The 27769-nt window shown below is 43.4% G+C and overlaps 1 protein-coding gene across 2 annotated transcripts in view; it reads right to left on the bottom strand.

The window, feature by feature from the left end:
* Window positions 1-1265: 1265 nt before the first annotated feature.
* cpne4b (copine IVb) overlaps window positions 1266-27769 on the bottom strand; it is a 28009-nt gene continuing 1505 nt past the window's right edge. Inside the window, exons 2-18 of one of the 2 annotated variants that reach the window (XM_037093226.1) lie at window positions 25864-26481; window positions 25185-25259; window positions 21357-21547; window positions 18742-18921; window positions 15703-15774; window positions 15313-15387; window positions 14692-14775; window positions 14529-14618; window positions 10827-10925; window positions 8844-8930; window positions 7945-8004; window positions 7708-7841; window positions 7388-7442; window positions 7140-7191; window positions 6443-6576; window positions 5812-6048; window positions 2096-2227 (exon numbers count right to left, since the gene is read on the bottom strand). In XM_037093226.1, the coding sequence (XP_036949121.1) occupies window positions 2096-2227; window positions 5812-6048; window positions 6443-6576; window positions 7140-7191; window positions 7388-7442; window positions 7708-7841; window positions 7945-8004; window positions 8844-8930; window positions 10827-10925; window positions 14529-14618; window positions 14692-14775; window positions 15313-15387; window positions 15703-15774; window positions 18742-18921; window positions 21357-21527 (1662 nt within the window). In that variant the 5' untranslated portion in view covers window positions 21528-21547; window positions 25185-25259; window positions 25864-26481. Of the gene's footprint in view, window positions 2228-5811; window positions 6049-6442; window positions 6577-7139; window positions 7192-7387; window positions 7443-7707; window positions 7842-7944; window positions 8005-8843; window positions 8931-10826; window positions 10926-14528; window positions 14619-14691; window positions 14776-15312; window positions 15388-15702; window positions 15775-18741; window positions 18922-21356; window positions 21548-25184; window positions 25260-25863; window positions 26482-27769 lie in introns of both variants that reach the window. The other variant, XM_037093225.1, reaches the window with a different exon arrangement.

Here is a 27769-nt window from a genome sequence, read left to right as displayed (position 1 = left end):
ATCCTCTCAGTCTCTCTCGGTGTGACCCCTCTGATATTCTCTGACAGAGATATTAGGAAGCTCATGTGCTGAATACTGATCCGACTGTCAGAGAGAGAGGCATATATGGAGATTTCTCACAGGACAGCTCAACTTTCATTCCTCCTAATTAACTATATGGAGATTACTGAAACAATTTATTGTTGCATTTTAATGTCTGTCCAGGAAACATGGAAAGAGTGAAAGAGAGATGTAGTGGATGTGTGTGTTAAGAATAAGAAAGTGTGTGTCGCAGTTTGAAGTATTGTGACGTGATGTTTTTTCAACAACAAGGCAGAGCTGTCCATGAGAGAGACAGAGAGATGTGTGATATCTAACGGCAGATATAATGAGCCACAAAGAGACAGAAACTCAAAGGGGTATTCTGGTGTAAATGTAATCCAAGGTCACACCGTTACACCGTGACATAGAGTAAGACCCCCCTGGAGAGATCAAGCTTTCCAACCGTTATCTTATGTAGATTTAGCAACTTCAGAAAAGACCACACGATAACAATACACTGCAGTCTACTGAGTGCAGTTAGAAATGCTCAATTCTGTTCTTTTCCCTGTCAGCTCTCGATAACAACTGTTATAAGCTGGTAGGCAAGACACATATAACCTTTGATTGCATTTCCACGGAGTGATGATCACACATTTTCTTCCTTGAGCTACGGAACTCTACTGCACTCAGCAATCGACTTGTCAGGGCTTCCCCACAAGGAGCAAGCTGCAGCAGGAGAGTGGTGAGCTGTGTTCTCTTTTCAGTAGAAATCCGGCTAAGCTAGCTGCTGTTTGACACCTCAAACTTTGTGCTGAGACCCTATTTGTACTGTTGCTGAAGTTTGGTGCTGTTCTGAGTGTTATTTGTGGCCTTTTGATGGCGGTTTGTTGGTTGGAGGTGTATACTGCAGTGTATTGTTATCCTGCGATTTAAAACTACATAAGCTAATGGTCGGAAAACTTGATCTCTCAAGGGGGAGGGCCTTGCTCGGTGTCACGGTGTGTTAGACCATGGATTAAACACACACACACACACACACACACACACACACACACACACACACACACACACACACATTAACCAAAACATTCAACAAAAACAAGTCTTTGAAATGTTATGGTTTACTTTGCATATCATTTGTCCAAAAGGGATGTAAGTCCCTTTTTGTGACAGTATGAACTTACATATGTTTCCACAGCGTATTAACACAAGGACACATACACACAAACATCAGATCACACAAAATGAGAAAACCAAAGTGTCTTTATTATAATAAACATGCAGAATACAGAAAAAAAAACAGTTCAGCTAACAGATGAGTATCTACTACACACGCTTTGCTATCCTCCAAAACTCTTTACAATGTAAGAAGGGTATTAAGAAATTATTACAATATTCAGTTTTTGTTTCGTTTCCATTTAGCAAAAATCTCCAACAAAATCTATAGAAAAGAACCCAAACACCCAAGTCAACCCTGAATGTCACTCAAATGACAGAGATACTTTATTTCATAACCAGCAAGCGACTACTGGAGATTGGATATTAGCAGGAGCTGAATTATGCATGCAGTTATGCAGTGCACTAACAGGGACGCTATCATTCCCATAAATAACATTTGCAATGCTAATTCTAAGCATTCCCATCTATGCAGGTGCACATTTTGGTTTCTCTACCCACAAATCTTTTGGTCTACATACTTGCTAGTTATCTAAATAAGGTAGGAGTGTCATTTCTTTGGGTGGGCTATGGTCTGAGTCTGCATGCTGGTTCAGAAGACTGCTCTTATTTCTATAAACATCTTTCAGATATACAGTAGACAGCAATAATTTCCCAAGTTATGCCACTGTGGCCAAACATGCAATAGTCATCAATGGAGTTCAAATTGTTTCACCAGAACGAGCTAATTCTCTGAGCTAGACTACTGTATGTATGTAGTGTGCTGGAGTGTACATGTTTGTTTGTGTGCGTATGTGTTCTTGTGCTTTTGCATGTGTATATGTATTATACAGTACATAAAGTATATATATATAGATGTGTGTGTGTGTGTGTGTGTATGTTTACATGTATTGCTTTGTCAGGGGCTGAAGGTTCTTGTGGACTCGTAGTCCGACATACACTTGGGTTTGATCCCTTTAGCGTTGTAATAATCCACCACCTGGTTGGGGACTTCTGCCAAAACACTCTTAGCCAGCGCAGCTGGAGAGGCCTGGAAACACAGAGACAGACAAGACAGACAGAAAGGAGGAGAGAGGTCACAAATACACACAATCACCAGCCTGCGTGATTCAAGGATGCTAGAATTTACTTTTGGGCCCGGTGTTGCCAAAGGTCCAGACCAGTGAGACTAATGCAATCAGATGTTTGAAAACCTCTAAGCTTCTCTGCTTTCACTTTTTGTCCTCTCATACCAAGTTCAAGGAGAAACCACATCAAATCTTCACATAACAAACAATATTTACACTATGCGAAATAAAGGATCATGAAAAATGGTTTGTCAATAAATACTGGAAAGCAGTCCAGTGTTGTTTGTTCCCTTTGGCTCCATGGATAAATCATAATTACAACTCCGATGTTGTTGGAGTGCAAACAAAGGTTTGTGATAACTTAGGCTCAAGAAACCCTTTTGAATTACTGACGGTGGCCTTACTATAACAAACTTGCTAGTTATCTAAACAGCAGAGTTGTCCATCAATATTGCTAATTTTAGCTAACAGCATCCGCACTGATGACAGAATGCAGTTCCTGTCAAAGGATGCCACTGGTTGCCATGCAACATTCCAAACTGGAGAGAGTCTTGTTTGGGGTCAGTTTGGCGCACGATCATTAAAGGTGATGGGTTGGACGAGTTTTGAATGTGTTGCCATAAATGCTGAAGCTGCCTCTATGTTGGAGCGGATGTGGCGTACTACAGATTATGGGACCACACAAGTTGATTCAAGGAGGTCCGTAAAGAACAAACTATATCTATATGTTCAGAGTATTTAAATGATCAATAAATCAATACAATGGCTTTAACCTCATGCTGGACTAATGGATCAGGAGATTAAAGTGAACTGACATGAACTGTATGGAAAGCATAACATCAATACTGCAACTGTAGAGGGACATTTCTTTAAGGAGCTGTCTTCTGTTGTATCATACTTGACAAAATGAACACAATGGAAATATTTCATTGAATAATTTGCGGTGATGATGCTGCTCGCTGATCTCGTCTCTGTCTTTGTACCACCTGCTTCTTCTAACCCAACACTGTTATGTATGTAAAGTTGTGTGAGATTTGTCAAGACATCTTTTATTAAATGTAAAAAAAGAGAAAAAATTAAAGCTATCAAAATAGACTCAATTAATCAATCCACCGCACTTTGAGAACCCCCGTTTGTAATACATCAAAGTATGTGAATAAATGGTAGACTGTTCCTTTAAATGTACAGTAAAAGTGTCAAATATTCGGCAGGTTTTAAAACAAAGCAAGAAGAAAGAGAAATCACATTTCTTTACGCACACACATTTCCTCAAAGTCAGCGTCAGTCGTACTCCGCCTCACATAATTCCCAGAGACAATGCATCACCAAAGTGCACCACCCCACCCCACCCACCCCCTACTCTCATTTCCACCCTCCCTCCCCTCTACCTGTTATCCCCCACTCCGCCTGTCACCCAGCAGCTCCGTCCTGCTAATCCCTTCTGAAAAGAAACGACAGAGCAGAAAATCACCTCTCCACCTCTGTCACACACTTCCTCGCTTGCTTTTGTCTTTAGCTGCGGTCTCCTGTTGACCCCCCTCCAACACCACCGCCAGCACCACCAGCACCACCAGCACCACCAGCACCACAGCCGCCTCCACTGGGCGATGTTTGTCTCCCTCCACCTCCTCTCCCTCCAGATCTATTCTTTACCTCCCCTGTCTATGCATAAACTATATGTTTCAACTCCTTCCTCACCCCCCACCTCTCTCTTCCTGTTTAGCTGGGATGTAATTGGTTGATTTGTCAACCTGTCACCGTCCTGACTCCCCATAACAGACCTGACCAAACAGATCGCCAAAGCCGGGAGAGATGAATGCCACCACAGAGACACAAACACACCGCGAGCAGATAGCTGATGTGTTTTGACGAGCACACAAAGCATATTATGCCTACACATTCACACTCATTACCCCTGAATATAGCACTGCTAACTAACTAACTATAAAGCATGAACAGAAATCTGTAAAGGTTTAAAGATGGATTTGGAATCAAGTTTGTTCTGATACGTGGTCTGTTTACCTTTATCAGACATGTCCTCTAAATCAGGGCTGAGCAATGAAGCTCAGCTTTGGTCCCAGTTTTTCAGCATGTTCATTGGAAAGCAACATTTCAAAGATACGGGCATGAGACTTTCAATATGTTCAGTTACAGCCATTCATTTGAGACAACTGATGTATTGGTTTGTTTTAGGTTTTAGGATCCAGTTGCAGATGTCACAGCAGCTTATGTTGATATAAAAGATATGTATGTTCTTTATGGCACCACAAAAAAACAATGGTTGTTGATTCATGGTTGGATCAAAGTGCTGGTATTGGCTACTGTTCAAGTGAGTTTGTCAAAATGTCAGCCAAATGATTGTTTTCCTATGTTACAGAGTGACGGGCTCGTCTCCTGCCCCGCTGTCGTGCTCTGCTAGCAGTTCTGTTGAAAGTAAATGAAATCTTTTTGACAACATTCAATAATGTACCAAGATGATCAACAGAATGTCAAGGAAGAACTGTTTTGACATTATGTGTTGCAGACATATCTACTTAAGTTAGTGTGCTAACCAGTTAGCCCTGACACATCCAGGTCGTAAAAAAACTTCTGTGAACACGTTTTTTCCAAAGGTGTTTCTGAGGTGTTTGGGCTGAAGTGACGAGTCACAGTGTCGTCGGTCCCTGAGGCCGTATTAGCACAACCCCGCAGTGTGAGTTGACTTTGTAATGCTTATGGCTTCCACTTTTCATTTGCAAGAGAAGGACTGTGATATCATTCTTATCTCAAATCTTGCAAAGTTTGGCTTTCAATGAAGTGGATTATTTACTTTTATCTGTGTTCTTCAACTGGCACGTTAACTGTTCAAACAGCCTGTCGCTGAAGAAGGCACAGCAGCTGGGTTGTATGCTCACCTTGACGCAGGAGTAAACATGATTATTAGAAGTATATTTGTTGGGATTTTCATGAGTCTTGTGTTGACATTGTTGTCTGCAGCAGAGTGACCCCAGGTTGCTATCAGCCTAGCACTGCTCTATATGGTAATGTTGCTTATTTTGACAAAAGAAAAGAAAATGAGGTTTCTAGAAAAGTGCATACAGCATCACTGATATCTGAAGAGAACCTCATGTTATGTAGTGGCACCAGTACTTAAACATTTCGAGCCTTCACTTCAAGCTTGTGGCCCCGATGTGAAACTCTTTCCCATTTTATGACTGGATCCCCTTTTATGACCTCCATTTCTTATTCCCTTTAATGTAGTTACTCAACTTGAGAGAGCGCCGATGTTTTAAAGTACAGTTGGTATCCGCTACACTTATGCTGGCAGTGAAGAAGTAGCAACGAAAGGTAGAAAAAGAGCTAAAAAACTGCTGTGAGTGCAAAAATCCATTCTGCTGCATTCTTATATAGTGCCTCATTTGTACATGTCCTGATGTTTACTGACTTCCCTGGAGAATGAGTCCCATTTTCTGCCTGGAGTGCATTTATCAAAGCTATATGATTGTTCCAGAAATTCAAGACTTCTATCTCTAGTGCGTCTAACCCCTCTTCACAAACCGTCACGCACGTGTTTGAAGTCCTTGAAGGGAACGAACTGGACGATGTCGCGGAGGACGGGCTCGCCCTTTGGTGAGCGCAGGATCCCGTCGTCCCCGTCTAGTATCTGCATGTCTGTGAAGTCTGCGTTGCCAACGCCAACGATGATGACGGACATGGGCAGATGGGAGGCGTGCACGATGGCCTCCCTTGTGTCCGCCATGTCGGTGATGACGCCATCTGTCAGAATCAGCAGGATGAAGTATTCCTGGTGGGAGAAGAGAGGGGAAGAAGGGAGGGAGGAATGGATGTTTGATGAATTTGTGTTTTAAAAGCGGCTTTTTGTCAGGGGCTAATTTGAATAAAACTTCCCCCTAATCCACCGGAGGGCCGAGGAGAAGCAGGAGGCGTTAAGGCAGAGAGGAATTTCTGCTGTCAAATTTATGACTGGAATTAAATTAATATCAGTGTCTTCTCTCCCTCCTTTTAATGTATCTCTTTTTGCTCTATTTTGTCCATCTTCTACCTCCTCTTATGTCTCAGTTTTTTTGTTGTTTCTTCTACTTGTCCTGCCCTTGTCTCCCCCTGGGTGCCGGTGAAAACACTAAACAGTCAGAGCAACAGGAACATAATGGGCCGGACTTTCTCATTCTCTCCCTCACCATGGCCTCTTTGGTGTGCATCTCCTCGGAGGCAGACGAGGCCACTTTCTGGATGATTGGGGCGATGTTGGTGGGCCCGTACAGCTGGATCTTGGGAAGGCAGTTCTGGTAGGCTTCCACCACACCTTGGATCCCTGCAACACACACATATGGGTTCTTTTGCTGCTTTGTTATTTGTCTTCCTGTCTGTGAGCCTGTATGTTGCACTGCACTGACCTCACCAGGTCAAAGTCCTTGCACATGAAAAAGTATCTGTTAAAATATATCAGACTGATGTGATTGCACTTCAAGGTGACTGGACATTTTTCATTCCAATATAGTCAAAACACTCACACACACACACACACACACACACACACATACACACACACACACACACACACAAATCCAGGGCAGGCATGCAGCAATGTGGTGAAACGAGCACAGAAGCCCATTTCACACATACAGATTAGTGTTGTTTTCTGTATCTTTGAGCCTGAAATACTTCCTGCTGCACAGCGACAAATCACCCAGCTGCATGTGTGTGTTCACATGTGTGAGAGGAAGAAACAGAGGGTGGGGAACAGATACGGAGAAATATGGGACTGACAGTGATGGAGAGATGAGAGGCGTGCAGCGGCGATACCGGAGGACTCTTTCCATCCCGTGATGTTTTAACACGAGTCAAGAAATCAAGTGTGTTTGTTTGACAGCTCACCGGCGCATTCAGGATTGTCCTCGTCAAAGTTCACGGCGAAATCGTGTGAAACCTTCATTTGGGGAGGAGAACACAGAACCTCTTTAAACATCACGTTAAAAGCAAACACTCAACACGACACGCTGGGTCCAATTAACAGGTTGACAGATGCATTCTTCTTTCATGTTGATCAAAAACAAGAAAAACTAAAGAAGCCGTCGCTCCGCCTTGCAACTGCAAACACACATAAGAATGCACGAGTCTCCTACCTTGAAGTCAGGTGGTATCAGTGCTCCGAAACCAAATGCAGGGAACATTTTATCGCTGGAGAAAGACGAAAGACGACACTGAGGGAAGGGCAAGCTTTGAGATTCATGTATAAACACGCTGAAATCTCTTTCTGCAGGCTTTTCATCCTCAGAGGGAAAATCTAGTGTGTGTAAGTGTGTTTGTGTGTGTATGCCTGTGTGTGTGCGCGAGCGAGTGTGTGTGTGTGTGTGTGTGTGTGTGTGTGTGTGTGTGTGTGTGTGTGTGTGTGTGTGTGTGTCAGTATTAGCCAAACGATGACTGATGGAGTCGCTGCTTCTACCTGTCATAGTCTTGGCAGATCTCCCCCACAGCTACCAGAGCTTTGAGGTACTCGTTGGGCTGGTAGGGGTGGATGTAGTGGAGGGAGCAGCTGTTTCTGGGATCCCCGTTGGAGGCTGTGAAGTCGATTGCCACCTGGGACAGAAACACACACATGCACACAGAGTGAGTGGGCATGGCACAGACAATGAAACACTGCTGTGATTATACTGCAGATGCTGAATGTGAGAAAACTCACTGTGAACTGGATCTGGCATCCTCCCATGATGTAATCCAGGAAGGAATACATTTTGATGATCTGTCAGGGGGAATGTCAAAAACTGAACATGAGCTGTGATAAAAGTTGAACCAGGTGCATGTGGCCATGGTTGATGTGCTGGTGATGCTCAACACTAATTTAGACAGAATTAACTGATAACAGTTTTGACAATAAATCAATCGTTTTCTTTACATTAAAGGATAAATCCACAAATGTTCCACATTAAAGTGTGTTTACAGGTACGACAGCATACGTGAAGAAAATATTATGATGCCTTTGTGGTTCCAGAAGAAGCTGCATGTAACCTGATAAATTATGTCCAGTGATGTCAGCCAATGGCTCAGTTGCATCATGGGTAATGTGGTGCCAGGTTTAAAAAAGCAGTCCACTGATCTGAATTACACTCTCAGATCATTGTTGGACTCACTATGCATAGTTTACTTATTCCACACTTTCCTCTTTCTTTTCAAAACCTTGTGCATACATTACCCACAATGCAACCACTGTGTGACATGGATCCAAAAGACTTTATACTACATTATACACACATGCAGTAGTACTCTCCATGACTTGTAAAGGCTTGGTGCTTTTCTGTTCACTTAATTATGGATGAAGATCTTTGGGTTTGAACTGCAGGGTGGACAAACAGGCAATGCGAGACTTGACGTTGGACTGAGAGACGGTGGAGAGAGTTAGGATAGTTCTCTGACATTTAAACTACTCATCAACACAATTCCACAGGCCACCTTTGATCCAAAATTATCATTCTCATTTTATTGTTTTAATCAATAAAGCCAATAATCATCAGTTGCATCCCTTCTTGACCCTCTGAGACTTGGAGAGACTGCAGGAAGTAGGCAGATACTGTGTTACTTCACCTTACAGTGGTTGAGAATGACAACACCAGAGTTTCTGTAATTCTTCTTCTTCATCTGGTATTTAGGGTTGATGCACTCCCATTGAATCTGGATAAACACACACACACACATACATGTTAAAGGCATAATAAGCAGGAATCTCCTAAAGCAGTGGTTGTTTGGTACCGGGCCGCAGAGAAAGAATAAATACATTATTTTATTTCCGTTATATTGACGATCATACTCGGAAAGTTGTTTTATTTTGAAAAACGGATTCTCTTTTGATAACATCCGTCTGTTCCTCTTGGCGTGCTTGACACAAACTTGTTTCAGTCACGGTTTACCCTAAATAATAAGCCCTCAAGATAGCTGAGATTAGTGGAAAACAAACATCTTTGGAGAGCTACTTTGCAAAGAAAAAATGAAAGGGCCCAATGATGAGACTGAAGAGGGAGATGGACAACTGTATTCGAGTTGGCTGATAAAGTGGCTGAACTGCAGCTGTGGGGACGGCGAGTGGACAACTGCTGGAGACTGCAAATGACAGTGGCCTTACAGTATGTTACCTTAGTAAGTTACGGAGTAGACAGGAGAAAGGAACACACTTCAGGTGTTTATGCACTTTGTTGTATAATATTATTTCCGTGTAATCGCAGTCAATAACAGTGAGAGGTTGGGACTTTATGAAAGCGACCAGATCTTTGTCTCCGGCTCGGCCTGTGTGAGCTGCAGTGGGCGCCACCCACACAGAGCAGAGAGATTAACAGCTTCCTGCTCATTGGACGTCCGGAGGTGTGGGCAAGTTTGTTTGTGCTTCAGAACATCACTATTAGGAAACAATCAGAAAATAACAATTGCTCTGTAATATGCTTTTAATATTGTCACATGCAGGTTCAAGACCAGAAGATAAATTCCGCCTGACAACGTTGTGCATAGATCCAGATCAGCAATGAGGTTAGAGCCTGAGGAATGACGAGGACAGGAAACTTATATCTAGCCTTCAAACTTTGAGGTGTGAACCACAAATATAACATGAAACAATTATTGTAAATATTGATTCATTTATGGAATAGCTTCTTTACAACATTCATACATGTTAACGTCTGATAGGATGCATGTGTGGAGGTTTTTCCAGCAAATTGTACCTTTACAGCTTTTTCTCATGTACAATATTTGAATCTTTCTACTCATAAAACCAAAGTTTGAAATGTATTTGATGCTGTTTTACTTGCATACTTTAATCCACTGTAATTATTCCCAGTGCAGATTATATTATTTATATATGAGCATGGTGACCATCTGTTCATCTAAATCAGGGCTGAGTTTTATTTATACAGCCCAAAGTCACAATCACATCGCCTCAATGGTTTTTACAGTCTGTACAGTGAACAACATCTTCTGTAGACGCTTGATTCGAGTGAGGAAACACCCAAATGTTCCTTTGGAGCTCCTCGGCTGAAACTTAATGGCAAGGAACAAGAATCATCGATGTGCAAAATGGTACTGTACTGAAGCCCTGAGAGGCCAAAATTCTGAGAGACAAAAAAAAATCTGGCAAACCATTTTGGTGTTAATACTTAAAAGTGCAATTCGTAAAAATTGGCATTCTGGCAAATTCATCCTAAAAACAAACTGAGGCAGAGTAACAGCTACCTGCCGCCAACTGTACATACCATTAGCTAATTAGCTTAGTTTAATTAAGATTCATCTTTCTGAATTCCTTAATTTGTTTTCACTTTTCACTCATGAAAATAATAAATAATCAGGAATCCTACACTCATTCTTTAAAGACCCTTTTATCTCATAAACACAGCAGAAACAGTCATTCACATTATAATATTTCAAGAAATTCACTGTAACTTTTCGCTATAAACATCTGGCAGTCCAAATCAAACCTTGCAGTGGACCATCTCCAGCCCACAGGCCCCATTTTGGGCATAAACCTGTGGTGAGTCAGTGTGCAGTCATTTCTCTTTTCATGCATTCATGTTTATGTGTGCTCACCTGTTTGCCCTCCTGCTCCGCTCTCACCTCCTTAAAGGTGGTCTGAAACTCCCCAATAAAGTCGTGTTTTCCATTAGAGTCCCAGTCCCACACCGTGCACTGCAACCGACACAAAGAGACACGCATACACACATTCATTCAGTTAGAGCGCAGCTGCCACACTGTCAGCACACACACACGCACTCGTGGCATGCAGGGAAATGCCATGCTGAATGATTGATAAGGCAGTGTTGGTGGGGGGCAATGGAGCGGTGAAATATTAATCTGAGGATGCTGAGAGGGACGTGGCTTAAGAGATGTGTGTGTGTGTGTGTGTGTGTGTGTGTGTGTGTGTGTGTGTCTGTGTGTGTGTGTGTTTAGGTGTAATAGTTTGTTTCTGTCAGGATCTACTAGACAAGAAAACCCTGGCCTCAATCAGCAGTGACATGCTGGTCAGGGGGTCAAGGCTTAGCACCATAAAGACACAATCCCACCAATTAAAATGGTGAAAAAAGGTGACCGTATCTGACTGTCCAATCAATACTATTCAATAAAGATGGTCAGTAGAGACACACACACACACACACACACACACACACACACACACACACACACACACACACACACACAGTGTTCTCGGTCCTTACTTTCCTCTGAAAGCAGATTGTTTATTCACTGATGGGAAAAATACATATTTCTGAGTTTGAATTGTTTCCTCATTGTTAATATTTTAAATATTAGAATTCTGAGTTTAAATGTCTATTCAAAAACTAAATAGTGCCCGTTTACAATTCTTTCCAGTTACTAACACACTAAAATGACATGCATAGCGCAAATATTTAAACTGACACACAGAGATTAAACCTCTTCTCAAGTCTCCAAAACTTTAAACACATTTTCTGCTTTACACACAGTTTGTATTTCAAAATGTCACTTTTGAAATGCACTGAACAAGGTTCTCTGCATAAGACACAACAATGTGACATAAAGTCTCATGTTTGCCATTTCAAAACACCATCAGTCAAAATGACACTACAGGAGCTCATTGGCCAAAACAGGTGTTACTGTAATAGTTACCACTTCAGTCAGGAAGTCAGCACTAACAGACCACAGGTGAGCACCTTTCTTTTTTTACAACAACAGTGGAAGATGTTGCAGAGAGATGAAGAGGAAGAGGGAGGATGAGAATGAGAGGGAGAGGAAGAGTGAGAGGTGAAGAGGAAGAGGGAGGATGAGAATGAGAGGGAGAGGAAGAGTGAGAGGTGAAGAGGAAGAGGGAGGATGAGAATGAGAGGGAGAGGAAGAGTGAGAGATGAAGAGGAAGAGGGAGGATGACAATGAGAGGGAGAGGAAGAGTGAGAGGTGAAGAGCATGCAATCCCACATGAGTTCATCTTTATTGATGATGCTGGGTTCAACCTGGCAAAGACCAGAAGAAGGGGAAGAAACATCATTGGCCACGGAGCCATTATAGATGTTCCTGGCCAGCGTGGTCAGAACATCACAATGTGCTCTGCCATCTCCAATATGCATGGTGTCCGCCACCATCATGCCAACCTTGGACCATACAACACAGCCCATATTCTCATATATCTGGACAGACTTCACAACATTCTCATTCCACCAGAGTGTATGAATGATGAAGACCATCAAAGAAACTGGTACATTGTAGTATGGGACAACGTGAGCTTTCATTGTGCAGCCCCAGTCCAAAACTGTTTGGTGACCACCCTCCATTTCTCGAGCAATACCTCCCACCATACTCACCATTTCTGACCCTCATAGAGAAGTTCTTTTTGGCAGCCCTTTGTGCACATGCCTCTTGTGCAGGCTATGGAAGAGGCATGTGATGAAATTGATGTGGGTATGATTCAGGGATGGATAAGGCTCTCAAGGTGCTTCTTCCCTCGATGTCTGGCAAAGGGAAGATATTGCCTGTGATGTGGACGAGGCGTTGTGGCCCAACCCAGCTGCATAATTATTTTGCTTGCCTCTTTGTTTTCTATATTTTTTCCGCATATTTTTTCACACATTTTATTTTTCAGTTTACGGTTCTGTGAGCACATTTTTGTTCACTCCAATGTAAATATATCTGCTGTGCATATGTTTCACTGACTTGTTTGGTGAAAAATAAAATGATAAATGTTTCAGCCGTGTGTGTGTGTGTATCTGAAAATATTTCTTTGCATGTGAACAATTTGAAGAATTCTCTACAGTCTGAACAATTTTAGTATTATGGCAAAGCATACTGAAGATGAGAGTGCTTTTCATTACGCCCAACAGTGTGTAGCTGGTTAGCCACACATCTGGTAATATGAATGAAGTGTGTGCCATTTGATTTTGATAATGCTATATGTAGTTTTGGTTGTAGTGCTTCATTTTGCAGGATATATGAGGTGTTTTGCAGTTTGGGTGTGTGTTTTGGTGAATTGTGTTAAGTAATTTGATAAAACCAGTCTAGTTTACAAAATTGTGTTTTAGCAATTGGAAAAAAAACTCTAATAGCTGAATGAGTGAATGAGTAATTGTGTTCTCGAGCTGTGTGACCTTCTTGCCTGAGGTCAGCCCAACAGCAAGCCATCAGAACCAATCCAGCTACGCTTGATTAAAACAACCACCAGTCGTAATCCCCTTATTTCCAGTCTCCCACTTAGGCTGCCAAGTGCCTGCACCTGAAGTTGTTGAGTGTGTGTGTGTGTGTGTGTGTGTGTGTGTGTGTGTGTGTGTGTGTGTGTGTGTGTGTGTGTGTGTGTGTGTGTATGTATGTGTGTGTCTGTGCTTCCTGTGCTTCCTGTGCGTGTCTGTTTTTTGCATGTGAGGTTGTGAGCACTCGCTTTTGCAGCCTTGGTTCCACTTAAAGTTGAGAGCTGTGCGAGACAGTAATGAAAAAACAAAGAAACTGGCTCCATTCACTGAATACTAACTGTTGGACGGAGAGCAAGAGAGAGAGAGAAAGACCGACGGAGGGTTGGAATGAAAAGTGGGAGGGTTGAGAATCAGACAAGACGAAACACAAAGGGGGAAACAGACAGACTGCAGAGAAAGGTTATGCATTTATGCATCGGTCAGTTACGAGCCCGGTGAAAATGAAGCTCTGGTGTGAATAGAAATCTCTACCCTGCCATTTCGTACTATAGCTCTGATGTTTCAAACAGGTAGCCCTGGAAACCATAGCTGATGTCGTGCGTGTGTGTGTGCAAGCCCTTTCTCATGCTGTCAGGAGCCATGCAGAGTTAAGACGCCTTTGAATATTTAATGAGCAAGCTCATGTTTATTCATGGAGAAGGAATAACTGTTCGGAGCTAATGTGTGTCCAGTGCTTTCGCACAGAAATGCGCACACGCAGATCTATTCTGGCAAGTAAATGGGAGAGTTTAGGACAACCACCGAGCTGTTTCACACCCGTCCAACTCTTCAAAATCCCACACGGTGACGTGAGGAAAGGCAGTGCATGACCTGAAGTCAACTCACAGAGAAAAAATGGAAGGATGCTCACTTTGATTTCTGCAATACTTTTGTTTTACAAATCGTATTATTTGTTTGCTGCACAAGGAAAAAGCGCCTGCATGCCTCAGGGTGCTGTTTGGCCTCTCCTGGCAAATGCACATTGTCTGGGAGCCCAAGGTTTTCACACTCAGATCATTGCAAAGTTAAATAAAATAATTATTATTTATTTGCTTGTTACTATGAGCTGCAAAGAAAACAGTTAGAGCTACAGACTCACCTTTAGCTCTCTCTCATGGTCACCGCTGCAGAGTGTGTTCAAAGAAACTTTGAAGGATTTCCAAACTGGGCTCAGGTTGTTCATGACCGTCTGAGAAAATATCACAGCTTTTGTAAAACACAGATCTAAAATTGTATATGTGTTAGTGTGTGGATGTAATTACCTCAGTTCTGTGCACGAGCGACTCAGTCCCATCATCATTTATTCTAAAAATCTCCAGGAAAGGATCTGATTTGCTGAAGAAATCCTTCAGAGAGAAAAACCGGCATGTAAGGCATTGCCTCAGAGCTGCCTTTGATCACCATAAATCATTCATATAATAACAGAATCATTATTTTCAACCCATTTTTCCCCCATTCTTCCCCGTTTCTTCAATCCATCCCTTTCCTGTCCTCTCCAATTTATCCTCCCCTCCCATGCTTTCTTTCATATTCTCCCCTGAGGCACAACTTGTGTGGATTATTCATCCGTGGCTGTGTGTGTGTGCGTGTGTGTGTGCGCACATTCGGAGGCTGAAAATTAATATAGTTATCTGTGTGTGTGGTGTGGTGGGTGAGATAGGAGGGGGTTATTGGGAAGTGTTGGGGGGGCCACCTATCTCAGCGGGCCTCCTCTGAAGCCACATTGTACTTGTGTGTGTGTGAGTTTCTTCCTCATGAAATCCTACAGCTCACCCACCCACACACACCTGCCACACACACATAATCCACTTCATATCTCTGATTATAAATTCTTCTCATATCTAAGATTCTGCCCTTTTGAGAGCACATGCATTCGCACAAACCTTGTCATCTAGCTTACGAGCACTGAAGGAGAGTTCGACGTAATCGTCGTTACCAGACAACTCCTCTGCTGTCACCTTTACAGTGGAGAGGGGGGAGAATACAGAGGGGGACGGGGAGGAGGGGGAGGCAGACGGAGAGGTAGAAGAAGGAGGTGAGAGAAAATGAGATGGAAATGAGGAACAGAACAGATTGAGCAGGAGACATCATCAAATTAATTATCTTCACAGTGTCTGAGTGCAAGAAGTAGTGCGTGTGCGCGCGCGTGTGTGTGTGTGTGTGTGTGTGTGTGTGTGTGTGTGTGTGTGTGTGTGTGTGTGTGTGTGTGTGTGTGTGTGTGTGTGTGTGTGTGTGTGTGTGTGTGTGTGTGATTAGCAGAAACAGTTTCATACCGTTATGGAAGACTTCCCAGCAGTGTTTCCCTGTTTGAGTAGAGCTTTGGTCAGTTTCCTCTGAGAGACAATCTGAAACAGACAAACACAGTTCTAGTACTGGTTCTGGTTCTGGTGTTTCCCCTTGGAGAGACAGCTCACCCTGTTACAGCCGGTGGTGTCACCGATGTTAGCATACAACAGCCTACTTACACATTCAACAGACTAAAAACAGCATGGTGGAGTCACCTTTCTAGCTTGCTGTCAGATGTAGTTTTCTTGGTTGTATCACTGGTTTTATCTGCCAGCTTATTAACTCTTTTCACCTGCTACTATTCTGAGATGTCCAGGTGCTGTAAAAGCTGTATAAGCAGCTGTTCAAGTTTACACGGGGAGGTAGGTGAAATCTACTGGGAGTCAACCACATGGACGTATAAACTGAAACAAGGAGCTAAAACCACCTGGCAGCTGTGAAATGCGGGAGGTGCAGGTGATCTCAGTGGAATCGGCTGGTCGATTGATTCAGGGTTGATTCACAGCCCGGGTTGTTTAATTCAGCCCGGGTTGCTGACATGGTTTGGGTTTTTACATCAACTATTTCCTGTTTTATTTTGTAGGTTCTCTACTGGCGTATCATTGTTTACTTCCCACCTCCTGACTTTGTCTGCTTTCCCGCCCTTTTCTCCTGCTCACCTGTGCTCCACCTGTGTATTAAAGACGTGTTTCCCCTTCACTCACTTCCACGTTTCCACTATGTTCCTGCCTGTGTCCCCAGTGTTGGGCACCAAACTGCGCAAAATGCCTATTTCTACATAATATTGTTTGAATATATTTAATTTGGAAATGAAATATCAGTACAAGCAGAGTGGAGGAAACAATTATTGGGTCCAACATTCTTGGATCTGTAATTATGTATTTTATGGCCACTTGGGCGCAGCAGACTTAGATACAACGCTGACATTCAACTTTTAAGTTGGCTATCAATTTGTGATTTACACATTAAACATATCCACATCAGCGTTAGCATTAATTTGGTCTTGTGCCTCTGAAGGACTGTAAGTCTAACATTCACTCTATTTCAGCTCTCCACCAGAAAAATATCTTCTTCTGTGAAATACTCAAATAAATTCACGAGCTAATCGAAACAGTAAGCTGAAAGACACAAAGCTCTGTCGAGTTGAGGGGATAATTCATCACATGTGATCCATACAGTATCAATACTAATGAGAGAAGTTTTATGGACAGCATGTCTCATATAATTGTTTTAATGCTGTCTGTGCATTAAGCATCCGTCGGCCTCATTTTTCTCAGTAATGGATTTCTATTAACAGATCAGATTCTATCACTTACTGAAGTTCTCAAACATGTCCTGGTGCTTCCACATTGCACCGATATAATGCTGTCTTTCTTGGACATGGCTCTTAATATGCAGAACGCTGTAGTGTGGATCCAGACAAAATGTTGGCAGTGTGCTATCTCATTTTGGTAAACCTCCCTGGCTCTCACTTTCAAAACCCTCTTCTTCGATGTCAGTTATCTCAGCCCTCCCGACTATTGTAAATCCACAAGCTTTATGTTGCTGATAGCGTCTCTGACAGTGAGACGTGAAAATAAGCAGGAGCCTCTGTTCTCTCTGTTTTCTCTCTATTCCCATTCCATGAAATCATCTTCCTCGACTTAATGATCTTATTAATATATTTGTGAAGAATGTAAATAAAGCAAAATCTTTAACGTTCATTCCAACTACATCATTATCAAGAGGGGCAACAACACCATTATGGGAGAAACAAGGCCATAAGTATTAGCATATGCTCATGTCAATTCTTTGAAAACAATTGAAAGCACCCTCAGGTCCTTACGTAACTTGGCATTCAAGGACGACGAAAGCTCAGTGTAAATGCAGACAAAGACAGCAGCCCACCTCAAGTGGAGCGATCACTTTAGTACTCCACGCACAGCTAAAGTTTAAATCTCTAATCTTAAAGTTGCACTCCCTCCATGATCATTGTGCATGTTAGCTGATCCCAACAAGCTCAATGCTCCTTACAAAGGATCATACAGTCAGGTCTGTGCTACACTGGTAAACACGACCTAACCCTAACCCTAACAGTGTGTCATGTACCACAGTCAGTGTAGAGGAGGCATATTTCTATGCCCGGGACAGTGAAACAATGAGCCGTGATTGGCTAACCGTGATACTCTGACCACTGTGAACACTGACCAGTATTCACAGCTCGTCTCTGAACTTAACCAAAAGCCCTTGAGTCTAGAGAGCAGAAGGTTCAATATGCTGATCGTCAAGTGATTTGCACACACCTCTGATAGTTTTCAGCAGTTTCTGGGAGGCAAGACTGAACAGTGATTTTTGGTTATTAGTAGCCAGTAGATGCATAAATTGTCTTTGTGCTACTAGTGTTAGCGGCTAACTTTCAGGAGCTATTGAGAGGCTCAACGATGAGCCACTGCGGTGAGGAAATGGTCCATCGGTGTGGATGGAGAAAACATGACTCTCTCTCCTCAGGGGCTCTGACCATAACTAACTCAACCAGTCAGAGGCATAGTGGGAAAAAAAAACTGATCAGGAGAACCCAGAAATATGCTTCCACTCTGATTCTGAAGTCATGTTTTGTTCTATGACATAAAATATGTTATTAAATACCCCATGTCCGAATTATAAAGCATTTAAGTGGCTTTAAAAAGGCGGGTCATAGCTAAATGGTGCACGGAAGAGACTCATCTACTCACCAGTCCAACTGTACAGGTGGAATTCCAACTTACTGATCATTTTGCAGAACAGTGTGGTGATAATATAGTCATGTAACCACAATATAGTTTGTCTGTAGTCTTACATTTGTCTTCTGATGATTGCATTGACACTTCACAACACTAATTACTGGTGTCATTTAACTGTGTTTTCCACAAGGCTTGTTTTCTGTAATCATCCAAGATCTGACTGATAACTTGAGGGTTAGCCTACAAAGATCCCTGCAGTCCTCTATCGTCGTGTTTCATACATGCCTCTCATGTGGCCAAGCACTGACAGACAAAAGACCCGCCAACCTGTCCTAAGGTGCACTCCATGGCTCCCAGGAAGTCGGCATCACGGAGGCCATTGTTGCCGGAGCTGATGTCATGGAGCTCGAAGCGGAGCCTCTGGACCTCCTCAAAGTAGTAGTCCACCAGGAAGATCTTGGAGAAGACCGGGCCGCTGCTGCTACGAATCACCTCTGTGCGGTCCACCTGCAGGCACGTGCACAGAGGCAGGAGAGCAGGAGAAACACACACATGCATGCATGCACGCCCACGTACACACACACACACACACACACACACACACACACACACACACACACACACACCCCTCAAAGTTAACCAAGCAAATTCAAGGATTTCTTAGAATCTAAAAGAAGACTCTCTGCTCCGCTGCTATAAACACCACGGGAGGATCATGTGGTTGATAATATAACAAATATAAAACACTATTCTGTCAAACTGATTTAAGCTTTTATTTCTGTATAAATCAGTCTCCTTAATGGTTTATATCAATAGCTTTATGTCATTTATTTACTGACATAGTTATGTATTAATCTGTAACTACTTTATAATCACTTGTCAGCCCACAGAGGTCTCACATACATTTGAGGATTCTTTTCACTATCGAATAATCTGCTGATATTTTTCACCATGAATTGATTGATTGTTCTTTAGAATGTAGAAAAATTGTGAAAATGTTCATCACAATTTCCAAGAGCACAAAGTGACGCCTTCAAATTGCTTGAACCAGTAAATACAAATGGAAACAGTGGAAAAAGCTTGAAATGACTGATTAGAAAAATAGTTACTAATCAATTAATCAGCCTCTCATTGCAGCTCTAATTGGTCAAAACATCTAATCAACAACTGCATCTTATTGTTGTGTGACGTAGACTGAACATAATCACAGAGTCACACTGTGCGAACACCTGCTCTTTCATCGCCAGTTTCACTGTGAATTGAGTTTTTTTATGGTCTTCACAAAGTCTGAATGTTTCATTCAACACGTCGACACTGAACATTGATTGTGAACCTCAGCAATTACCCCAAATAGCCATTACCACGTTGTTTACACTTATCAACTTGAGAACTGCGAATATGGATTTCTCTTGATGGCCAAAATCACACAGGCTGTTTGACTACACAGAGACGCATCTACAGCCGCAACATTGATCTCGCTTGTTCTTCCCTCCAGCTGCCCGAAGAAAGGAAAAGAAAACCGAACAAAAGTCTGTCTCAGAGCTGACAACAAAATCCAATCCAACACTCGCAGCCGCGACTGAGTGCCTTTTATTGTTGATAACCCTTTGGCACACACACACACACACACACAAATGAATGCTACACCAGCTGTCTCAACAAACACACACAAACAGATCTGGCCTTTTTGTGACACTTACCACATAGGCTGGCATCTCATTAAAGCACACACACACACGCACACATACACTCCCAGTTGCTTGAACACTCAACTCAACAATTATCCAATTAACAGACGCTGAATCTGAGGGGCATTGATAACATTTGTCCGTTCTCACAAAGTGGATTATTTTAACACAACACTTGATCTTGAGCCCCTGTGGAAATATATGTGTGTGTGTGTGTGTGTGTGTGTGTGTGTGTGTGTGTGTGTGTGTGTGTGTGTGTGTGTGTGTGTGTGTGTGTGTGTGTGTGTGTGTGTGTGTGTGTGTTAGTGGGTCACTGTAGCACTGAGTGTGTGAGGATATGCCTGAGATGCCTGCGAGGGTGTGTGTGTGTGTGTGTCTACATATTTAAGAGGAAGGCAAACCACTCAGCTTATGTCCGTCTTTCCCAGAAATAAGAGCGAGACAGAAAGATGGACGACATTCTTTTAGATTCATCCTCTCCCCCTGTGCTGCGTTCATGCCAAGTTCGGCTAACGGGTTCCACTGCCTGAGCCTTCAGTGGAGATGCCATCTGAAGTGCCTGAAAAAGCAGGTTGGGTCTTAAAAAGGAGAGGAAGTAGAGCACTTAATGGCAATTCTGCTCCACTTTTTAAGTGCTAAACAATATATTGTCAGAAGATCTGTCCTCATCGATTCTGAAGATGCATCCATTCTGATCACTGTGGACAGTGAGCGTGATAAAACTGCCCATGCTTACAGGAAAAAAAAAGCCCTGTGCTTTCATTATCTTTAATACATCAAAACGAATGGGGCAGACCAAATGTGATGGAAGGCTGATACAAATAAAGAAGCAAATCCAGCACAGGTTCTATTTCAGGGCGGATGAAGATACGTCTGATTTGCACATCAGGTCATGAACAAACATGATGAACAGCTAAAGTAACGTCACCTTGAAGAGACTTCTTTTCACTGAAGGGAAGGGTCTGAAAGGGTTCAAAGCCCATGTTTATAGGCCATAAGCCGTTGTATGGGCTCTACTTCCATGGTGAAGAAACAAATACTTCAAATGGCCCCTTTAATTCAATACAACACCGCACACACATACATGCAGACACACACTCCTGCAGGCCTTGAACGAGTGTCCTGAGCGCAGCTCTTTGACTGATGTGACCATTATACTGTCATTTCTGTCCATGAAACAGCATGTCTGACCTGGAGACACACTCGCCCACGCCACCGAGCACTTCAGCTCTTCATCCCACCCCATTACTTTACCTCAAACCACTGCCCGTGAGACTGCATCTTCAGCACCACGCAGGGGTCGGGTTTGGAGAGGGCGTCGCGGTCCGAGATGCCCCGGCAGGCAACTCTCAGCTCCACTTTGGTCAGGCATGGAGAGCTGATGAAGCCCAGAGTGGCCTCGGCAGACTCATAGATGTTACTCATGTTGAGCACACAATCACGCGCTGAAAGGAGAGGGAGAGGATGAAAACAGGGTTAGTCTCATAGATAGATAGATAGATAGATAGATAGATAGATAGATAGATAGATAGATAGATAGATAGATAGATAGATAAAGTAGAAGATCACATGCACTGCAGTACATTTGAACTGTTGTTTGCTTTGACTCGAGCAGATGCAGTGGCCCTGACTAAGCAGGCTGGACTCAAACTGTTCAAGGTCGGGACTCTGAATATCACACAAGGTCCCAAGATACAGACAGATACGCACATACTTTACAATATACACACAAACACACACAATAACAATAACATGTCAGTGCAGACACACATTTCAATGTGCGTTCACAGTTGTTAAGATCAGCTTGAACACACACACACACACACACACACACACACACACACACACACACACACACACACACACACGTATACAGTGTGCTCTGCTGAGTAACCAGAACAAATCTGCAGGATCCTCCTCAGGTTTCCACTCAGTGTATAGAGTTCACAGTCTCTAAATAGAATCCTGTCAAGCATCTTTAATCACTTGGGCACAGACCGATTTCCCGTGATAATGTGAAATGAACTGTCAGTGGTCACAAACGTGTTTTTAATCTTGCGTCGTCACTTTCAATGCTGCAAACGTGCTGCTTTTCATTTCTCAAGGTGAGAGCTCTTGTACTCCCACATCCATTAAATTACGGCTAAAGACATCTCAAAACAGCAATGATAGTCATCACCACACTTTTATGGCAATAATACTGAACTCATCACACGGGATAACGCAACCGTCAGCCACCCACACAGGTGTTTTTAATTATTCTGCTTAATTAAACCTCTTTTCCAAGCTGTGTGGGTGCGTGCACACTCAGCTTGATTGGCAGCTCCATCGCCCTCAATTTAGTTTTGTTGCACCTGTCTGAGCAGAACCAGCGGCCCTTTATAGCCCCTAAATGGCCTCTTGTGGCTTGATATTCCTGTATACCTCTGATCAGAGATTATCCAGATGTACTGACAACACATGTTTGGGTGTGCAAAACCTTTGAAGGAATTGTATGTTAGCTTAGCATACAGACTGGAAACAGTTGGCCTGGTTCTGTCTGAAGCCTTCTGTCATTTATCCACAAGTTTCATGAGGAGGTTCCCGGGGAAATGATTACTGGTGATGCTTGCAGTGATCAGCACAACTAATGCAGGTAACAAAGTATTGTGATAAGCGATGCACCTGTGGGACTGATATCCATCAGGATGAAAATGTATGTATGTATTTATTTATTTGTTTATTTAACAGGGACAGTGCACGGCTCTCAGCCGCACCAGAATTAGCTACTAGCTAAATTTCATCTGTAGTCCCTGGGCAGGAACAAATAACATAAATCTAACACAGACAAGCACATACAAAATATGTCGTACCAATCCCTCTACGAACAAGGATTAGTGTTACCACGGAAAACACCAGTTCTGGAGAAGTGACACGGCAGAAGTGGCGCCCACACTTTGAGCAAGTTATCATGAGGAGGGTGGATAGATGCTCATGGAGCCTTGTAGAGACATGAACAGGGCCAATAATGCATTGCGACTAATAAGTGAGGAGGTTGGCCCGCCAGTAGCCAGTTTAGCATTTAGAATTGAGTATGTAGGTTAGTTCAGTGACATTGAACCATGTCAGCACTCGATGTGCTACACAGCTAGCATGCTGCCAGTCAGCTCACTACGCCATCAAACTTTTCAACCAGAAAATGTGAAAAAATACAGTTTTGCTACATTCATCAATTAGCTCATTTGCTTTAATGCTCACTTCATTTGGCACATAGGACATTCAGTTTCCAGTTTCAAGCTAAGCTGAGCATCTCTCTCCTGACTGTGGCTTATTATTTAATGAAAAGATATGACAGTGGTATTGATCATCTCATAGAAAATTAAATGTAATAGCATTGTAGCATCATCACTAATCCTTCAACACCCTTCAAATAGGCCTGCAATTGCTAAGGAGGATCTTTCTCGCACTTACTTTAACATATAAGAATGTGTTACTCTTACATTGAAAATGATGCATTGCATGTATAATTAATCTCTAAATGCATGGATCCATTCTCCCAGCCCTTAATGTGCACTGAGAACTGGGATGAAACCTTGTGGTAGCCTCAAGTCCAGTTAGTCTAAACTAGAGGATGACCGCAGGTCTGGTGTGCTAGATGGTACAAACTGAATATTAATGCAGCGGTCTCGTAGTATCTTCCTTAGGGAACGAAGCTCTCGGAACTGGGTCTGACTCTGACCTGAATGTCTCTCGCTCTCTCTCCCTCTCTTTCCTTCTGTCTTCCATAATTCATGTTCCAAGTGTGTGCTGGATGGTGCTGATTATTTTTAGCTAAGCACACCGACCGAACGGGCCGTATACAGTGAGAGGGACGTGGACGGAGCCCCGGGGCAGCTGTGTCACATACGGCAGCCCAGTGTGTAGGTGGCAGGTGCAGTCGTTGTGTTTCCCTGTGAGCCTCCCTGCACGGTGCTGCGTGTCTGCCTCTGTATGTGATGTGTGAGCGGGAAGCAGCAGATGCCTGTCTGTTCCGGTTGACAGTAGATGACACTGATAGTGAAGGAGGATGTGGGAGATTTCTACAGCTACTGTATAAGAGCTGTCACGTGTGTTGCACATCGTCAGAGGTGACAATGGAAATTCAGATCACACTTCGTCACAGGATCTTGCAAAAGCTTCTTGAGAGGATATAAAGGGCTAAAAAAGGGCTAAAGTGGTTTCTGCCGAGGCTGACAACTGGATGTGGTTGGTATTCATGTACCGTAAGACTTAAAGGTGCTCTGTGTCATTTTGGGGAGAAGAGAACAATCCTCACTGACTCATCGCTCATGCTTAAAGTAAAGTAACAGACTGAATCTGTCCTTATGGTTGAATAAACTGAGCTTAAAGGACAACACAGTTTATACTGTTTTACTTTGTTTATATGTGGTGGACCCTGCCAGTGTTCGGGAACCTTATCTTCCTCTGAGAACAACCTGGTCATTCAGTCATGACGAAGAAAAGTCTCTATTTTTACCTCATGTTGTAAATACTGAAATTCTGAGTTCAAATGTGTTCTCCAAATCTTGAAGTACTGGGGTTTGTACTTTTGTCTTAATGTGATAAACATGAGGAGAACAGAGAACTGCACTGTTTCACTGTTGACACTGTCTCAAACAAACAAGGGAAATCTGCAGAATAAGAAACCGAACATGTTGTAACAAAGTGATCTGTGTGATCTGAAGTGTGTCTGTAAATCAAAAACCACCATAGTGATGATTGATTGCTGGATCTCTTCAAATTATTCCAAGGCCTCTCACTGTCAGCTCTTATTCTCCACACTGTGCCGATCAATCACTGCAGAGCTCGACTGCCATGACCCTTCACTGAGCGTGAGTGTGAACGTGCACATGTGTGTGTTCACCTTCACATGTTCACGTGTGTAAAGTGACCGTGACAGATGCAACAGTAATGATTCAGCCACAGGAAGGTCCACAACACTCAAGTACACTGTAATTGCTCGGTCACGTATTGATTAACAGACAGAGAGGGCTAACATCACCGCCCGGCAGCCTCAGCACTGACACAAGCTCAACAACTATGTGGCATGTTATGCAATCTTACGTGGATTGGCCTCTTAATCAGGGCGGCAAGTGACAGCAATCTGCTCAGCTGAGAGGCTGGACACATGAGAGGCAGCTGGGTGTGAGCAGAGACACAGAGGGCTATCAGAAGTGAAGCGAACTCTCAGTGTTATTAGAGCTGACAGAGAGAGGGAGGGAGGGAGACAGAGGTTGTGAGAGGGGATTAGAGAAAACTGGGGAAAGGCAGGCGAGTGAGAGAATGAAGCAGATCCTCCTCACATGGCTTCTCTGCTCTTATAACACTGGGCAGAATACACTGAAGCAGAGGCTTTCTGTGAGGAGCATGTGAGATATTCCCAACAAGAAACAAATCACTGAGCATCTCTTTAAACAGATATTGTTAATGATGATTAATGATATTGATGCTCTACAAACAATAATTAACACAAAGGCACACAAGCTGTGAAACATGAAGCAGGTGTTTCAGCCTGTAGACATGTGATGTCATCACACAGTGTGATGACATCACTGCAGTCACTTAAAGCACAATCTACAGAGACATGTCCAGGGCAAATCTTTGGAACAGCTGGTAAAGCTGTCATGAACCAGTAAGACAGGCACCAGTAAGACATGCAGAAGTAGGACCTGTACCAGTAAGACAGGCACCAGTAAGACAAGGACCAATGAGACCTGAACTAGTAAGACATGCAGAAACTCACCTCACTGACTTGGAGAAAATACCCGAGCGGAGCCGAGGAACTTCGCCGCCGTATACTTGACAATCACGGATACCTCCCCGCCGCCTCCGGACCCATCTCCCGGTCCTCACTCTGGGTCTATGTGTTCTCCCGGTCCTCACTCTGGGTCTATGTGTTCTCCCGGTCCTCACTCTGGGTCTATGTGTTCTCCCGGTCCTATGCGCTGCAGAGCTCAGACAGCTACACAGCTGCTTTCTGAATGCCCACAGAGCGCACGGTGATGCGCTCCGTGCGCCTGGGTTTACTCTGGGTGAGAGATGAGGAGGAGGAGGAGGAGGAGGAGGAGGAGGACGGTGCGCCACTTAACTGGAGTTTGTAATCCGCTGGCTCCATCGGGGGCCGCAGAGAGCGCACCGTGCCCAGGGACCAGCGGCGTCCGGGCGCGGTGCGGCAGCGCCATCTGGTGGCCATCTCGGTCGGCTGACAGTAATTACAGTGACGCTGTGGCTCTCAGCTCTGATTGGCTGTGATGAGCCTCGCGGTTCTTAACTGAGTCCTGCAGTGAATATGAAGCCCACACTGTTGACCTGGTTCCGACTGGCTGCAGAATAAACAGAACTCCACAGGGCCTGTTCGGACCTGTATGAGTGAATAATACAGACAAATTTTACTTTCCAAACCAGCTCAGAGGAAGATGGTCCCAGACACTGTTGTAAGCCAGAAAGGTGGCGGGGTCTGCCACATATTATATATTATATATTATATATAATATATAAGTACAGCAGTATAAACTGAGTTGTCCTCCAGGGTTGGATTGTTTCTACAGTTTATTGAGTGATGGAAACAATGAGAGTGTTTATTTAGTTAGTTTGGGCTGAAATAATGAATCAAATCTACGTAGTGCTCCTTTAGTCTATACAAACAGTGAGTCAGTGTTACTGTACTCGTGTATTTCAAAAGGCTGCGTCACATTTTCTGCCTGATTTGTTTGTTTTAGCCTCCTTGTGTTCTCATAATACGTAGATGTAGATAGGTGTTATTAAACCTAAATTCTCCACCTTTAATATAGTCACACACACACACACACACACACACACACACACAGCATCACAGTTTATATTCTGGAGGTATATGTATATACCCTTTGCTTTGGTTACTGCTCTGCTCACTCTTGGCATTCTCTCCATGAGCTCCATGAGGTCGTCACCTGAAATGGTTTTCCAACAGTCATGAAGGAGTTCCTAGAGATGCTGAGCACTTGTTGGCCCTTTTGTCTTCACTCTGTGGTCCATCTCATCTCAGACCATCTGGACTGGGTTTAGGTCAGGTGACTGTGGAGGCCAGGTCATCTGGTGCAGCCCTTACACAGCCTGGAGGTGTGTTTGGGGTCATTGTCCTGTTGAAAAATAAATGATGGTCCAACTAAAGGCAACTGATGTCCATTCTTTGTGTTTCTTGGCCCAAACAAATCTCTTCTGCTTGTTGCTTTTCCTTATAGTGGTTTTTTAGCAGCTGTTTGACCATAAAGGCCTGATTCACACAGTCTCCTCTGAACAGCTGATGTAGAGATGTGTCTGCTACTAGAACTCATCTGGGCTCTGATCTGAGGTGCTGTTAACTTGTGATTTCTGAGGCTGGTGACTCAGATGAACTTCTCCTCAGCAGCAGAGGCGACTCCTGGTCTTCCTTTCCTGGGGCGGTCCTCATGTCAGCCAGTTTCGTCATAGCGCTCAATGGTTCTTGCGACTGCACTTGGGGACACATTCAACGTTTTTGCAATTTTCCAGACTGACTGACCTTCAGGTCTTAAAGTAATGATGGACTGTCGTTTCTCTTGACTTAGCTAAATTGGTTCTTGCTATAATATGAATTCTAACAGTTGTCAAATAGGGCTGTCAGCTGTGTACCAGCCTGACTTCTGCACAAC

The sequence above is a fragment of the Acanthopagrus latus genome, chromosome 3 (genome assembly GCF_904848185.1).
Source record: "Acanthopagrus latus isolate v.2019 chromosome 3, fAcaLat1.1, whole genome shotgun sequence".
In the NCBI taxonomy this organism is placed as follows: domain Eukaryota; kingdom Metazoa; phylum Chordata; class Actinopteri; order Spariformes; family Sparidae; genus Acanthopagrus; species Acanthopagrus latus.
Note: the sequence above shows the minus strand (reverse complement) of the source record. Positions and strands in the feature narration are given on the sequence as shown.